Genomic DNA, 18,034 nt, shown 5'->3' with positions numbered 1-18,034 from the left:
AACTCATCTACTTATACATTGTATTTTGTTACATAATTATAATCAAAAGAATATTGTACATGGAATATAACGATTTTAAATTTTTTAGCCTATTTAACTGAGTTTTTGTGGACTGAAAATATTGAAAATTAGTATTCATTTCGTATGCTTAGCAAAAAGTAATTTATATTAAATGCTAAAACTATTTGTCTGTTGTGTTCTGATACACTGCTGATTTTAATAAAAAAACTGAAATTAACTAGACTATAAACGACGTAAATGTCAAACTAGTGTAACCGTGTAATTTATATTCCATACACAAGTTTATTTTAATCTGGGCTTATAACCATTATTTGTTAACCAAACTGAAGCCGTTCAATTCAATTAAAAATATCTTTATTCATAAAATACTACATTTACAGCTGAAATTTGTAATTGACAAACAAAGAAACAAATAGGATTTCAACTATAATTTTACAGTAGTTCCTTAAAATAATTGTTTGAAAGAATGTAGAGAATTAAGCACAGCAATAATGCAATATATAATTTAAATAAGTGCAGTATAAACTTGACTAACTAAGTAAGACTTGATTGTTTGGTTTTCTCCTAATGAAAATATTTCCGTAAACAAATTGTTTCTGATACTAACTACCATACCTAACTATATAATAGAGTTTCTACTGAACTATATATAGTTCTTCAGTATAAAAGAAGGAACAAGAAATACATACGAACCTATTAAAGAAATTGCAGCTAATGGCACATTAACATTGTCCAACAGTTATGATTCAACTTCTTATGGTTAAGCTATTAAAGGCTTTATTGTGTAAATGCAGGTGCAACTCACTTGGGTAACAGATTTGCGGGGTCGGAGGCTGGCGAGTTTCTTGGCCGCTGCGTCGATGGAAGCCGCAGCCCCAAGCAGCTCATTCTCGGCAATCACTGTCGGGTCATCGGGGTCTACCCAGTCCGTCCCTAAACAACAGAGGCTCAAGTTATGGACTCGCTCTCAATTCTAGTGTTTCAGGCTAAAGTCTGAAAATCTTTGACGTATAAAGCTCTGACAGTAAACATTTTGATATATATACATATATAGTAAGGCAGTGTTGAAATTTTAAATTGGGCAAAAAGAAACCTCATGATTTTGGCAAAAGTGGCATCTATCTCGTTGTTGTATCATCAAATAAGTCTTAAGGAATTATTTGTCAGTGACTTTATTTTCAATCTCATTTCACTGCCAGATAATCAACCAGTAAACCAGTAATTAATATTGGCACAAAGAGCCATTGCAATTGTATTTTACCTTTGAGGAGTTCAGCAACAGCAACCAGTTCGGTGACACACTGTGCGATCCGGCGTGAGATTGGTGGAAGGCCTTGCTTGGCGTCAGTGGCCCCAGGCCGGCTGAGGCTGTGTAATACGGCTTGTAGCAGTTCACGATACTCCATTGCTACGTCCTGGCCTGCCTGCAGGGTGCGCCGCCGCAGCTCTTCTCCTTCTGCGTTGTTGGCATTGCCCTGCACATTCCAATATTCCAGTGTAAGAATTAGCTACAGTGTTACAGTTATAATCTGTTTGGTTACAATTCTCCATAGTTATGAAGAATAAATAAGGCACAAATATTTACCTCATGACAACAATGTCAAACCCCCAATGTTAAACAAGTTAAGACTTAAATTTGCGTAGTAGAATTATAAGACGAGCCTCATTTTAAAATATAATGATTACGCATGCAAACGCTTTTTCACTTTTCTTGTAAAGTGTACAATTTTTTAGTATTTAAATGATAAAGTAAAAAAATTCAGAAAAAATCAATAACTATACTGATAAATCTAAAAAGTGATTGGATGTGTATTCATTTTATCTTTAAAATAAATCATTTTCCATACTTCTACCTCTAAAAATATAGGCATAAAAGAGGTTCCACGTTGTTCTTATGTGGCTAAAATCAAGATGGCCACCAGTACAGCTGGCTATTAGCATACATACATTGTATTTTGCACTGTGAGTTCAAAAAAAGTAATTTGTATCCCCTTTCGTTATAGAAATTTAAAAAAAATATTTTCACGAGAGAGTTGTTCAGCTAACATATACAATTAACTATTTAATGAACTGCAAATTGCTAAACTTTAATCGTAATACCTAGTACAGGTTTTAATTTTGTGCCCTTGTATACAAAACACATTATTTAAATACAAAACTACAACATACAGTATAGTGTTAAGAAACTACAATTTTAAAAATATTAAAAATGATAGGGTTTCCTCTAGATACCTACGTACTAAATTTACTGAAAATCAGTCAGGTAATCTATATGGTTGGAACACAATATCATAGATTGCTTTCTACTATCTTAAACTTAAAATTCAATGTGTCATAACTTTGAACAAGTATTGTTCACAGAAAATCAAAATTACATATTTTTTACCAATACTTAATTTGTACAATACTTTTCCTATACTACTAAAATTTATGGATGAGTAACTCTAACTCTAAACTCTCTAGCAGATCTTGATTATACTGAATATGGAGAAACATAGTTTTTTCACCAAGGTGCGACCCATGTTGGCAGCCATATGATATCCTACTTCTTGCAATTTGTATTTATGGTCTAATCCCCACACACTGACCTTGCATATTGTCAGCATGTCCGAGACAGCCTTGCGACCCATGTTGGCCGCCACTATTATATCCTACTTCTTGCAATTTGTATCTATGATCTAATCCCCATCACACTGACCTTGCATATTGTCAGCATGTCCGAGACAGCCTTGCGACCCATGTTGGCCGCCACTATGATATCCTCTTGCTTGCAACTGTTGCCAGCCGCTACCGCCTTGGCTGTTGCCAGAGTGATAGGTTTGGTACAGCGAACCAGCTCCTCAGGGGTGGACAAACTGCGGCTCACTTCCACACTGTGTAGTGCCTGTAATGAATCAGAACTTCTTAGATACAACTATTAGTACATAATAAAGTATGGTTTTATTTCGAAAATTCAATATGGCGGTGACCTTAAAATAGTGTTGATCTTGAGGAAGGACTAAGTTTCTTATGGAAAAATGAAGTAGACATCTACATTCCTGGTTAACTTTTAAAATACAGGAAATCTAAATATTTTCTTATGTTTATAGTTTATGAGAACTTAACCCGCTTAACGGTTTTACGTTTGTACCTTAAACTATGTGCTGAATTATTTTTGTTTGCTGTTTTTATTTCAGAGACAAGTTTGTAGAGTTTTTAGACAAAAAAAATTAATTTTAGCGTCCTTTTCCAATTTTTGATATATTTCATACTAAATAATTTTCACTATCCATGTTCGTTTAATCATCAGGTAAACAAAGCAAATCGTCTATTTGTGCATTTTATATTTCCATGGTACAATAAACACTAGAAATAAAACCATAAAATACTCCAGGGTAGCTGTTTGCACTGTGTGACTACAGTGAACTCATCAGGGTACAAACACTCATGACAGAGGATCAAGTAAATGCTGATATATATTAAGACACCAGAACAACTTGCATGACGTAAGGTTGTCATAGAAATGCTCCTTGAGCAGTATTACAGCAGACAACAGAATAAAGCAGGAACAATACAACAATGCGTAATGTTACGTCAGTAGCACGCTTTTACGCAATCGCTGTGATCTTAATATTATGTCAAAAACCATGAAAGGCTTAAGTAGGTTAGAGATGTCTCAATGACGACAATCTTGAGTATCAGACCCAGTGGCATGAAGCGTTTTTCTTGAGGATGCATTTTAAATTAAATATCATATTCCTCAGAGCCCAGAACAAAGTTCAATACAATAAAATACCATGTACAAAACTGAACTAAGACTTACGAAGATTGACCCATAGTATAACATTCAGGAAGTCATTTCACATTTGGGTCCTTAGCATGTATGAGTTAAATTGTGTTAACTCTCAATCAGAGTTAAATTGTGGCGTGTCTGTTTTGGCAACTTCATGTTTTGGGTACCAAATTTTCCTTGTCTGGACTTATGCTAGTTTTTATATTTGATACATGACTTGTGTCAATGCTCGTGTACAGGTCTATGACAATGAACGTATTCTTATTCTTATGCTGGCCCGTCTGTGTGCTCACTTTCACATGCTTTATAGTCATAGGCATATACCAGCTTTGTTGATGCATTGATTAGTTACCTAACATTCCTGGATGGACTCTTGGACTGCTGATAGATTGCCTAAATGAAAGTGACTATCAGTTTTTATTGTTGGGTTCTATTGATTAGTTATAGACAAAGCTAGATGTGTCCTTATGGAGCCCCACCAAAGCTTTACTGGAATATTATGACAAAAAAGACCAGTAACTATTGAGAATTATGATAGACAGCGTGCCTTGGCAAGCTTCCGAGGGACGATCAAAGTAATTTTAGAGCCTCATATACTTTCTAAAATATATGGACAAATTTAACTTATTTTGTTGTTTATTAGATAATAATTAAGTCTCTTTATTCATTTCAACAATTTCATAATAAGCCTTAAAACAATTTATTAACAATACGACAACAAATTTATAAGTGACCTACTTACTCTTATTTCTTGGGCGATAGCTTCGATGGTAGCTTCCAGTGCCCTGGTACCTCGTGTGTGCTCATCTTCGACTGCCTTGACGGTCTTCAGCAGGGATGTTACATTGGTTACCATCACCTGAAACATTTGTGATAATTAGGCATATTAAGTATATTTAGGATAAGAGGTTGATATTGAATTTGATTTTGCAGTTAGATTTTTTTTAACTGTCCATTTTAAAGTCCAGATTTTGTTATGTGAGATCATAATTAACACTTTTGGTATGTATCCCATTACAGGTAGCTAATGAATAAATAATAAGCAATCAATAGCTTTGGTTACAAGTAAAAACCATAAGGGGTTTAAAAACTTGTTATTACGTTATTTGGTTTTAAAAACTAACTTAATGACTCTGTATTTATAACAACTCTCTATAATTTATATTGAATAAAAAAATAATGATTGTTATATTAAGATAAACCAAGTTAAAATTAATTTAAATTGGGTAAGAATAAATAAAAGTTCTATTATCCAAAAAATTGTCTATGTCTGTGATGAATAAACCCATAGGTTGTAAATAATTAACCTGTTTACAATTAGTCGACCTTGTACTTCATTATCTAAATTCAAAATTATGTAAGGGGCGTCAAGGTCTGGTAGTTTAAAAAGGGGAAAAATTAAGCAAGGAATTGTTTGGGGGATCTAAAATTAAATAATAATCCAAATATTACTAAATATTTAAACATATCCTTTATATTATAAATATTTAAAAATGCAACATACTAAAATGAGAAAAGCTTTAATTTCACCTTAAGACTTCTCTGAATTTAATTAAATACTATTTTTAAAATTGATAAAAGCTGCTTCACACTAAAATACTGACATAGTACCACTTAATTAAAAATATGTATTTTTCAATACTTTATTTTATTTTTATATTTTAATTTAGTATTTTATCAATTTACTCAAAATTAAAACCCATCTAAGATTTAAAATTTTATTTCAGATGAAATAAAAAACAGGTAAGGATAAAATTAAGTAACCATTAAACATATTTTGTAGAAAGCCAAAGACCTTTATAACTGCTTTTCCTCAATAATCAGCTTTACATATAAATGTTGCATTTTATACACAACTGTAATTCAACAGATTTTCAATAAAACTTAATATTTTTTTAAGAAAACATATTTTATACAATAATGAGGCATAAACAGAAACTGAGTACTTGAAAACAATTGGCCATTGCAATTTATTTCTTATTATAATTATTACTTGGTAAATAGTTTACAAGTTTATCAGTATAATTCAGGAAAACCTTGTACATTTTTAAGGTTATGATACAGTCAGTCGTAGGTGGTTGGTCGGTGAATGCAGACCTATTGTGACCTGTATTCTGTAGTTTAGTTTTAATAATCAGTGTTGTGTTTAGTTTTTATTAAGTGCATGTTTTAGACTTAGTGAAGTTTAGACACAACATGGTGGTTGTGATTCCTAACATAGGCGTGTCACAACACACTCTGCTATGATTTGTTTATTTTAACCTAGTTTGTAATTATTTGTTAGGTTAGTTATTATTTACCTGAAGAAGAGATCAGATTACCGATCTCAAAACATAGAGTTACTGATTTTTAGTATCACTGGACAATGGAAAATGTCCGGAAAAATCTTGTTTCCTTTAAAATAATACTTATTCTAAAATATTATAATGATAGAATGCATTTATGATTGATGTTTTCTTCACTAGCTGCCATAGCCCACTGTACATCTCTTTCTTTACAGTTAATTTTCATGTCCACCAAAAAGTAATAACCGTCTTCTTGAAATAGTCAAAGTTCAAATTAAAATACAATTTAATATTTTAATACAAAACACAAAATTTTGTAGAATAATATAGGTGTAAATAAAAATAAAGGTAAATTTGTGTTCTGACAATCCAGTAAAATTGTCAACTTTAATTTTACTTTTGATTATTGACAAAGAACTATACAATTGTTACATTCGAGGTTGTATTGATTCCAGCCATGAGCTATAATTAATGTCAGTATGTACCAACAGGCAGAGCAAGTGATCATATATATATATATATATATATATATATATATATATATATATATATATATATATATTGCTGCTAAGTATCTTACAGAAAAATTACCAGTAATTTACTTTACCAAATATCTGTTAAATAGCAGAACTATCAACTAACTACCTTTGTCTTCTAGCTCCAATCGGGCAGAAGCAATATTATTTACTTAATTTTATATTATTTGCTTTTATTTATGTGGTTTTACTGAACAATCACATTTGCGCTCATTATGTAGCTTATACTTTGTCCATCATAACGTACTGTATAAATCATAACGTACACATTTTTTGAACATGTTATCCAAAGTTCATAATGTTTAGTTAAAAAGAAACACATGAAAAACTAGTATAAACTGACTTAATCAGTAATACAGTATACCATAGTTTTACAATCAATTTACAGAAGAATATGCTTTTAAACTTTTATGATAATTGGACCATTTTTGCGGGACTTACAATTATACACAACAGTACCAGGTAACTGGCACATCTTTCTTTTGATTGCACCTCAAAGTTAATTGTCATCGAGGTAGCATCAATCGTAGAGATCAACAACATGGATAGATCATTTATTTATCATCTGGATAGTTCATCATTTATTACCATTTAGATTATTTATTTTCTTAGCTATTTATTCATATTTTAGAGCATCCATCACTCCACACTTCCAAGCTGAAATAAACTAAACCAGTAGAATTGTGGTTCATGTTTTTATACTTTCATTTTCTAATGAAATATTATGGATTGGAATTAATAACTACATTTTATGAATTGACACAAATAAACAGCCGAGTTGCTATGCAACTCTGTATCGATAGATGAAAACCAAACAAAATAATTAGTTTAAAGAAACTTCTCCCTGCATCCCATTGAATATTTCAATAAGTCAAGGTCAAGACCTTGTACACAATTGCTAGCCATACCTAAGGATTAATTGTTTATCTTCTTTCAGATTTGTCTAATATATAACAGCATTCATTGGTAAAATATATATGTATCCTGGAAACAATATCAGATATTTTAAGGTTTATCTTTATTGCTTCCGCTTTTATTACTTAACGAATCCATTGATGTCAATTTCATGTACTGCCACCATAATGTCTAGGATGTATCCCCAGCACTGAATGTGTTATGTAGACTTAAAACATGTTTCTTTAGTGTTGTCTTGTCCATAGGGAATAAGAAAAGAAATAAAAAAAACAAGGGGGTAAACGGCAGGTATGTGGTGCTTCCGTAAATGTACAGAAAACAAAACATTGAAAGCTATACCATTGTCAAAGTAAAGGATCCACGAATGATCCAGTCCACAAATCAGACATTTTTCTGAATTCAAGGCTATCTTTAACCTGCTTTGACCACTCAAGAAGCTTGTGTATGTGATAAAAATAATCAACACAATATTGATGTGATATTTAAGAGGTTCTGTTCTGGGTTTTCAGAGAACCGTTGAATTTTTGTTCTTTCTGAAGGGTATACTTTTTTATGATAAAATATCAAATCACGAACCAATTTCAACTTATGTTAATAGAGGACCGAGTGTACTAAACGTACTCCAACTTTGCTGCAATCGTTGATACACTCTATCAATAACATTTTAGCAATTTTCTAGCCAGACTCCTCTTCCAAAATTGATGATCCAAATTTTTATTTCATGCCTTATATTTTTCACATTGTATGAACCAATTACTCAATTACCACGATATCTTAACTGTGGTTGCATTGTCAGTGTTGTTTATATGTCAATACACTTTATACTAGACTGCTCTATTACAGAATTTTGGTACAATAAAAACAAAGAGTTGATATTTAAGACCTTAATTTTCAAACACTTCTAGAGGAAGGCCTTTGTTTTTCTCTTCTTTCTTTTGCATCAGAGGCATAGAACATTGCCTAGAGGCTTGTGCCTCTCCTGAAATTTAAATCTGTATATAATGTCTTACGGAGAGTGGACAAGACATAAATCCCATCAATTGTTTTCTCTAAAATTATATATTACAACATTTTACAAGACTGATAACCGGATCGTGAGGTCCAAGCTGTTCTTGGAAAAACCAATACATTTATTGATTCCTACATGTCTGAACACGCTATTATCTCTACAATAATTCGGATTACTCCGCTAATTTCTGATACAGATGGTGAAAATCAACTGATTACATAGTGAAAGAATAATATTTTATTGGCTAATAAAATACATAAATAATAAATACTGGCTTTGGTTTTAAAACTAAACAAAATTAGCAGTTAGAGATGCAGTTTTTGTATAGTAAAAATAGAAACCTACTTGGAGGAATAGGCTACTAGCAACAGCTTACGATCTAAATATTATAAATGACTGAAATAGTTCCATACGATAATACAATATACAGTATAACTATCAGTGGAAAAGCCTACATATCCAAATTACTATCATCAATCAATGAAAGATTTGGAATGGTTAAGATAAAACATGTAAAAGCTGCTTCATATATTTTTATATAAATGTGTACGGATGTGTTGTACTAAAACTGCTGGTATTTATCCTCTTCATGTTGGCCATTCCACATTCAGTTGGCAGCATTTTCCTGGACTGGAATTGAGTCATGGCCAACAGAAACAGAAACAACACCAGGCTTACCGTAACTATAATTTTAGACAAAAAAAAAAACAGACTAAAAGTTTTACTAGTTCATTGAGAAGTCATATTACTACTGCACTTTCACTTTCATTCATGATGTGCTGAATAATTTAAAATTTACAAGATAATAGAATCTTATCATTCGATTTATGGTATTTTCGATCATGGTATCCGATTTATCAATCTCATCATGATTTATTTCAAGGATGTTACAGAACTTATTGATAGAGTTTTTGAAGCTCAACCAAAGTACATGAATGACTTAGAAAAATCTGTTCCTTTTATATGTGAGATTACCAATCCAATCTTGTGTATACGTTTTGAAAATTTGAGCGCAGTCCCTTGATAGATAACAAGATTGCAATATTGACATCACTCTGCTTAAATAAAGATTACCTCAAATCATTATTGAACTGAGGTTGAATGAATCTTTGTCTAAATTCTTGTTGAATTATCGTATTCCTGGTGCATAACAAAATCAATAACACTTAATTAAAACTGTCCCTTGATAAAAAAGAAATATATGTGCACAAAAAATATATAGCTCTACATTTAGAGCACTTGCACTGATAATACAGAAATGGACTAGATAAGATTATAGAATATCTAAGTTTACACTCAATAAAACCAAGAAGACTGTTTTTATAGTATTTAAATCCATCTCAACTATTAAATATATAGAAACATACTACAAAATATTACTATTGAAAAAAATGTATAGTAACAAAAATACAAAATTTCAGAAAAATCTGGATAAATACATATTGTCATGGATATGTTAATACTGCTAGATAAATTACAGTTAAAATTTTAAAGCAAGACTTATATGTTGTTAATTAATTCATCTATAATCCAACAAAAGACTTAAGAGTTATAATTCATGAGCTGCAGTTGTACTTTGACATACTCAAGGTTTTGAAATATATGATGGAGAAGCTTATGTTTGCCCTTTCAACTTTTTATTGGTTCCATGACCATCTCAATAAGAATCACTATTGTACTCATAAACAACATTTGTTGAGTTTTTGTGTCCCATTGCGTTTAGAGAGCTCATCTGAAAAGTTTTTCCAAAGTTTTTGCCCAAACTAGAAGAATTGAAATGGGTCAGTTGTTTACAAGTGATAATCTTTCTAGGAAATATGAATTTCCCTTGCTAAGAGTTGAGCAGTGTTCAGCCGGAAGACTATCATTTCCATCAGAGGACTAACAATGTCCAAATAAATTTCTAAATTAGACAATTTGACATGAAATTTGCGTGTTTAGATTCATTAAAAGAAGTTAAATTACATAATAATTATAATTTAGGTGTATGTTAAAATAATTATATGGTATGAATTTCACTATATGTCATGAAACAAGTAAAAAATTGCCAAAATAATTAATACAATATTCATTTTTAATGACTTACAATTATTATACTTCTCTTATGGTTATTTACTTGTTTTCAGCAATTATAAAAAATAAGGCTTCAGAAAAATTAAAAAGTGCTAAACCAAACGAAAACAAGAAAATTATTTTACGCAATATATATTATTTTATACAAGAGTAGGAAAAACTACTATTACAATAAAATAATCAATAATATCCTAGATGCAGATTTAATGTTAAACATATAGGAGGCTTATAAGTTTCAAAGGACTTATCGTGAAGCAAAAGACAAGTTAGTTGCCAAATTTAGGTGTTTATGCCAGCAATTACATTCCATTAACGACATGTTTTTTGTAATCATTAAAAGTCCTTCATGGTGAGAAGCTATGTGGGGTTTTGGCACAAGAGTTATTGAAAGCACTCATTATCTTCGGATAGGCCCGCAAAATATTCTGTTTCAAGAGAGCTTTTTATTAACTATCATACCTAAAATAATAAAATTACCTTCATATTTTCATTAACAACTATATTTGTCAACTTAGCTCTAGCATTTATTCTACATAAGAATATATAGTAAAATAGCTGCACATATCAATACTTGAAGCAATTAATAATAGTCGATAAGGTATAAAATATGCATCTCTAACTACTAAGAGACTGAAAAGTTTTGACTTGAAAATGCACTTCATATTAAGACATTTCAAATATGAAGGACTCAGGGTAGATAAAGTTGCCCTTTACAATGAGTTTCACAGGCTTGTCTCTTTTGAAATTGACTCATTTACTAATATCGAAATTAAATATCAATGGGAGTAACTAACATTTCAGTATTTACACAATAGTAATATTTAATATATGCTTTTTCTGTCATAACCTTAAGATTTTTTATAAAACATAGTTAAAAAGTTACATTTATGAATCAACAGCAAGATGGACATATTACAGTTCATGAGTAGACAGTGCATTATATATGACTAAGAGTGTAGGAGAAAATGTTATCTTGTAGATAAAATTTATTAGGGATCACTTTCCAAATTGAATTTATTATGAACTTCTTTGCAGATCAAATTATTTTAACTGCTTTGTGAATCAAATTGTTGTTGGAATTGCTTGGAAGGTAAAGTTTATCTGGGAATCTAAAATGTATTTTAAACCACCTCGGAAATCAATTAATTTGCATCATACAAAGTTATTCTAGTGTTGCTGTTACGTTCTATTTACGTCTGTTTTTTATATGTATAATGCTATTTGTTTTAAATGCACTATGACAAATGTAATGTACAAACAAATAATTAAAATTTGTTTCGAGAGTCAGATTATTTGGAATGCTGGCATGGTTAAATTTATTTAGGAATTTTTCACAGACAAAATTTGTATGGAGTGAACACAGGACTTGCTACTGTGTTGCATCATTTTTTTATTTTTAGTGCATTATAGGTTGCAATATGAAGAAAGAACATGAGGCCTAGTTATGAGAAAAAAGTAGCTATGCTCCTTAAAATTTTTAAGAGCAAAAAAACTTTTCACACTTATTTAACTGATACCCAGAACAAAATAAGAACAAAATTGACAACAATGCCATAAAAACTGAAAAATCAACTATTATAAATCAACAGGAAAACTCATACAAGTGATATAAGAGTGGTCAGAGAAGATGCTCACACATTGCACTGTGAAATGTTCAAACCCTAGAAATTGCTGTGAAGAGAATGCGCTATTAGAGATTATGTGCTCTCGAACCCCTAGGTATAGCGTGCAATATGTTTTGTGATCTGTAGTGGTTAACGATTAACAATCAAGCAGTGCAATTAAAGTGTTTCATCAAAACTTTTCATTCAACAAATACTTATTATAAATAAAAATTAATAAAAAATACTGATAAAATAACATAAAATATATTAATTTCCTAAAACAATATATAGAATGAAAATAAAAATTAGTGATAAGCGCTGCTAGATGGTGGGAATATCGTTTGTAGCATGTGCAAGTCGATCTAAGTTCTGGAAGACTAAGAGACGAATGAGGTCTTCTTCTCGGTGAATAGCAGCCGACCAATCATGACCCTACCAGAGAGAACCAGATGAGAATGTTGTAAGCGCAACACCTCACGCACACACAAACCTCTTCAATATAGTTAATGACTTTCATTCACACAAATATGCTTTTTTCTTTTTTACTTTACTGGGAAAGATTTTTAATTCATAAAATGCATATTGTTGAAACAAATTAACCAGACTGAATGATTCCAAGAATAACTGGATAACATTACTTTTACAAACATACTAGTTTTGTAAATACCACAAATTTTATTTCAAACTGATGTATTTTATTCAATTGAATATTCATATTTGTGATGTGTAACTTCTGGATAAATAATTTTGGAGAGGAGCTTAAAATAAAACTCATAATGAAAAATGAAACTAAATACAAGAAATAGGAATTTTGCAGTGACAAACTTGAGTTTGTATTTATTAATTTTAAAAAATAAATGTATTCTGAGAATGATAAAATAGATTTGCAACAAAATTATAACGGATTTTTGTAATTTATGTAAAAATGGCCATATATTTTGAATTGAAAATAAAAAAGTACATCCACAAGAATAGGGCAATATTAAAACACTTTTTTACACAATTTTGTAATGAAAACATTAAAATATCACTTGTTTTTAATGGTGGTAAAATTTCAAAAATAAAATTGAGGTTAAGACTAGAGATAGGGGTTGCGCAATTTGTACAGTAAGTTACACAAACTCAAATTATAATGCTACTTTATAAATAAATAGGTTTATAATTTTTCCATAAACTAGAAGAGGGATTAAGACATTTACTTTGCCAAGCAATGCTCAAAGAAGGGAAAGTAAAAACTGAATTTACTAATTAAAATTTACCCATTCATAGTGTTAATTTGTTCACATGCACTATTAGAGTGTTTTTACAATTTGAAATAAAATTGAAAAGTATGAGCATTGTTTTTCCGAATACAGTTTATACAGTCTACTCAGCTAGACAAGATGTCACAAATTGGCTTTATCAATTTAAAACAAACAAACTGATTAAGACATACTCAGTACACAATGACGGGTACAGCATTTAGTAATGAATGAAACACAATAAAAAGCTGAAACAGGTGGAGAACAAAGAGAAACGGAAGGATGACAGATGCAAAGAGAGGAGCCCTAGTCATGATCGGCCGGACTGCAGTTAGTGCCACCGCTACAGGGTTAGTCACGCAAAACTTGCTCTGCCTCCATGCAATAGATACAACTTTCCTAACCAGGTTACTAACACCCGGAGTCATTTAAGCTTAAGAGATAAAACTATTATTTCCAGAATGTGTACATAGGTGACGCTGTCGGTGTGGAAGAATATTATAGCTTGATAATTACGGCATCAAAGAAATCCAGATTTACATCAAGTTTTGTTGGATGACTGTCAGACTGTTGAACACGCAAAAAAGTGTTGCGTATATAAACATATTCAATACATTAAATTGGGAAACCTTTCAACATATTCTTCAGGTTTCTTAAAAACTATACTTGTACATTGTATTAATTGAGAGTATTTGTAGTGTTGAGATATAAAAAAAATATAATGAAATAAGAAGCTAAGTGTGTATTCTATAAAAATTGTAAAGTGAATATTAGTCATACCATACCTGTGTGTGAAATATTTTTGCAAAATAGTAACAGCTTATCGAACCTTTTATATAACGAAGATTTCTTAAAAAAGAACAGGTTCTCTTAACGTTTTTAATTTTTCTCCAATTCAAATATAATTTTTAATAGTTACTGTTCTTCAAATGTACTTTCAAAAAATATATTTCTCAGATAAAAATACTCCTGGTTTTCATGCAACAATGAAGACACTTGTCAAAGGCTTATGATCTGAAATTAGCATGAAGACAATTCTTAAATTTCAGATTCCTCAATCTGTTTGCCATACAGTATTTATCTACACCCCCAAAATTTTCTGTGAATTTTTCAGCATTTAATACTCTATTTTTAATACCTATACCTATTCATTTACCTATTAATATTATTATTTGAGTTTGAAATGCAGTTGTTTAATATTTATAAATACCAGAAAGACGTACACTGATAGTTTAATTAAAATATTTAAATTACTAAGAAAATTACGATTTTGAATTCAGAATCATAATTTTTTATTTGATTCTGAAAATCAACAGTTTTGATTCACCTAAGGCATATAACTAGATAAAAACAGTAAAAACGCACGCCCTGAATATAACTGACTCGCACTTATAACAACTTAAAATGGTCCTCAAATTTATAATGAAATTGTGTCTATAATGAATAAAAACTATCCAAAATGCATAACTCACAAAAGGTAGATTTGTGAGAACAATGAATTCCTGTACGTTTCACCCACACTGTATAAATGTATTCAGCAATGTTTTGCAAAATAGTAATTGCACATAATACAATAAATTACACAATGTCAAAAGTGTAAATGTTCCTATCCCAAAGTGGTATCACAAAGTTCGTGGACTAGTTTTACATGTTGTTAATATATAGTAAAAGGTTATAGGAGCAGTGATTTATATCAAACGGTAATCGTGATAAATTTTAGTTTATCATATCATATCACTATTTTACTGTATTCATTTTGAAAATAATAGTCTTTACAATCACGAGAAGCACCAAAAAATTGACGTTTTCCCTTATAAAAAAAATCTTTAAATAACAAACAAAGAATATATCATATGATATATAAGAACATATTATATTATAAACACTGTGAATTATATAAAATACTATATATTAACATGGTAGAACACTATATAAATTTCTTTTATTTTAGAGGAAATTTTGTTACTTACAGCAAGTTAAAGGAATTAGTATCCTTACTGAAAAAAAATAGTCTCAGGAACTTTTGATACCACTGTTGTTACATTCTGTGATATTAACTTAACTGTATCATACAACAGGGCTATCCGTAACGTAACAGACATCTTGAAATAAAATATTAACACATTAAAATTTTATTATTTACATTTAAAGATACATTCTTATACTATTTTTCTACATAACCATAATTCAAATTTAAACACTTATACTGTAGAAAGTTTTTCAATGTTATCTCTGTAGAAATCTGGCCCCTGCGATTTCAAACCACTGTGTTACACTGGTATGCAGTTCAGCATCATGTAGCGAGCATGTTTTCATCATTGGAATGAGGAGGTGGTTGCTCAGGGGCAAATCTGGGATATATGGTTATGATTAAACATCTCCAATCCAAAAGTATCCAAGAGCTCTCAGGTTGATTAAGTGTGTAGAAAAAAAAACCATTGAGTTAAAGTTTCCTCAAAGATTGTTTTGTATCGTCCACCATAACTTCTTCAGTGTTTCACAATATCTTTCTGAGTTAATTTTTATGTCACATTCCCCCAGTCTCCAAAACATAGTTGCCATCATTTTTCTTGCTGACAGAATTTGCAAACACTTCATTAATTTCTGAGAGAATTTGTGTATATTAATTCCTAAGACTCATTCCTAGTTAAGATGGTCACATTTTGGTTGTTATCTTAGAATCCGTTAAATTTAACTTCTAAAGAACTTCTCTCAGGATATTCAGAACACATTTAACTCAAAATACGTGGTAACCAAAGTTTTTCACCAGGATTTCATGAACTAATCTTAGTGAAATTGGGGAAAGTGATCCGAATGTTTTGTAATCATAAAGCAACTAGTTTTACGAATTTTGTTGCCGATTTTTTTCACCAATTCATCAGCCAAAAAGCTAGACCAACCACTGTGGAAGTCATTATCTAAGGCAATTAAAAAAAATCAATACACAATTGCCGTACTTGGCTTTCATTCATTATTCCTTTCAGGTACAAATCACAAAGTTGGAGATACGATTTCAAATCGGTTTATGACTTTTCACTATCAAATTTTCAACATGTCTACGAAAACAAGAAGAGACACAGCTTTCTAACACAGCTAGTACTAGATGCATATGTAGGAACATTCTGAGACAAAGATGGTGGCTCTAGCCCCCCCACCCTCACGATAGGTCAAAATGTCTATTACTTTTTGGAAGCTCTCTTACAAGTAAGAAAACAACATTATTTTGTACTATTTAAAACACTAAATGAAAACAACCACAACTGGGACCATATGAATCTTAAGGATACAAAGCATCAACTAGCTATAATCCAAGACATAATTAGAAACAGTTGTTCAGCTAGAAGTACATTTATGTATGACTGTTGAGTAATTTTTTAAGAATATTACCAGTTTGGTTCGAGTTCAATATTAAACCATACAAACTAATTGACTGATTTTGATTGATTAATGGTGTGCTGGTAAAGTTTATGGAGATATAAAATAAGAAATTTTTATCTACCAATGGTAACAAATTACACAGTAGTAACAACAATGTTGATGACTTAAAATCGAAGGCCTACAAGTTGCAACCTTTATACACGTAATGATCACTGATCATTATCTCCTAATACTCATCATACGTCATAAAACCGAAGTACTGTTCCGATAGTTATAAATCACTTATATAAGTGTGAATTCTATTCGAAAATGATCGAGATTTGTACCTTGTCCCCGAGATCTTTGTAACCTGACTTACTTCAATAGTTTAAAGAACCTAAGTCGTCAAGCAATATAAATTCTAGACAGATCAAATTCAATCATTTTATCTGAAATCGAATCAATAACTGCCAGATTTGTATGCAAAGAAAACCAATCAAAATTGTATTGATGTTAGTATTCAGCTTCGTAAGCTTTGTGAAACTTGTAAGGAATCTTATTACAAAAATTTAATGCAGTTTCTGGTGATGTACGGTTATGTGAAAAGGCCTAGAGGGCCCATGAGATTTCAAAGACCTCAACAAAAGTCGCAGGCAGATGAAGACAATCACATATCTTTTCACTGTGAAGGAATTGTTTACCATGAGTTAATAAGACAATCAATCAATAATACCATCATGACCTTTTATTGATATTGTTGTTTCAAAAGGCCACAGATGCATCAAAGAGGAAACTGGCATCATATTAACTTTCCAGCACACAGAGTACTTTTCCAACAGTTGATTTTAATAAACACAAAATCTCAAAGGGCTCCTAAACCCTACTACTCACCTGATATTTCTCCTTGACATTTTTTGTTTGGTCGTCAAATTCAAAATATAACTGATAGATGCAGGCTTTAAGATATTCAACAAAATGTGTTGTAACAGCTTTCACCAGTTCTAAAACTTGCTTCAAGGAATGGAAACAGCACTTGGCAAAATGTGTGGCATTAGAAGAGAACTACGTGGAAAGCTTTTCCGATTGCAGAATAATTTGGATTACTGATTAAAACAACATTTAAACCTTAAATTGCTGAAGAACATTTAGCTTGGATACAATTGGCGTGCATTTAGATTTGATTTATTCAATTTTTTCCAATGCTCAATTTATTTTCTGTTT

The 18,034-nt window shown here is 30.9% G+C and overlaps 1 protein-coding gene across 2 annotated transcripts in view; it reads right to left on the bottom strand.

Moving 5' to 3' along the window:
• The window catches only part of LOC124369999 (talin-2), a 142,469-nt gene that overhangs the window by 11,653 nt on the left and 112,782 nt on the right, over positions 1-18,034 (bottom strand). Inside the window, exons 38-41 of one of the 2 annotated variants that reach the window (XM_046828261.1) lie at positions 4,536-4,652; positions 2,720-2,905; positions 1,283-1,496; positions 827-954 (exon numbers count right to left, since the gene is read on the bottom strand). In XM_046828261.1, coding sequence (XP_046684217.1) covers positions 827-954; positions 1,283-1,496; positions 2,720-2,905; positions 4,536-4,652 — 645 coding nt within the window. Of the gene's footprint in view, positions 1-826; positions 955-1,282; positions 1,497-2,719; positions 2,906-4,535; positions 4,653-8,760; positions 12,648-18,034 lie in introns of those variants that run through there. The other variant, XM_046828262.1, reaches the window with a different exon arrangement.

The sequence above is a fragment of the Homalodisca vitripennis genome, chromosome X, assembly GCF_021130785.1.
Source record: "Homalodisca vitripennis isolate AUS2020 chromosome X, UT_GWSS_2.1, whole genome shotgun sequence".
Classification (NCBI taxonomy): Eukaryota; Metazoa; Arthropoda; class Insecta; order Hemiptera; family Cicadellidae; genus Homalodisca; species Homalodisca vitripennis.
The sequence above is the reverse complement of the archived record's forward strand: the minus strand, read 5'-3'. Positions and strand labels throughout refer to the sequence as shown.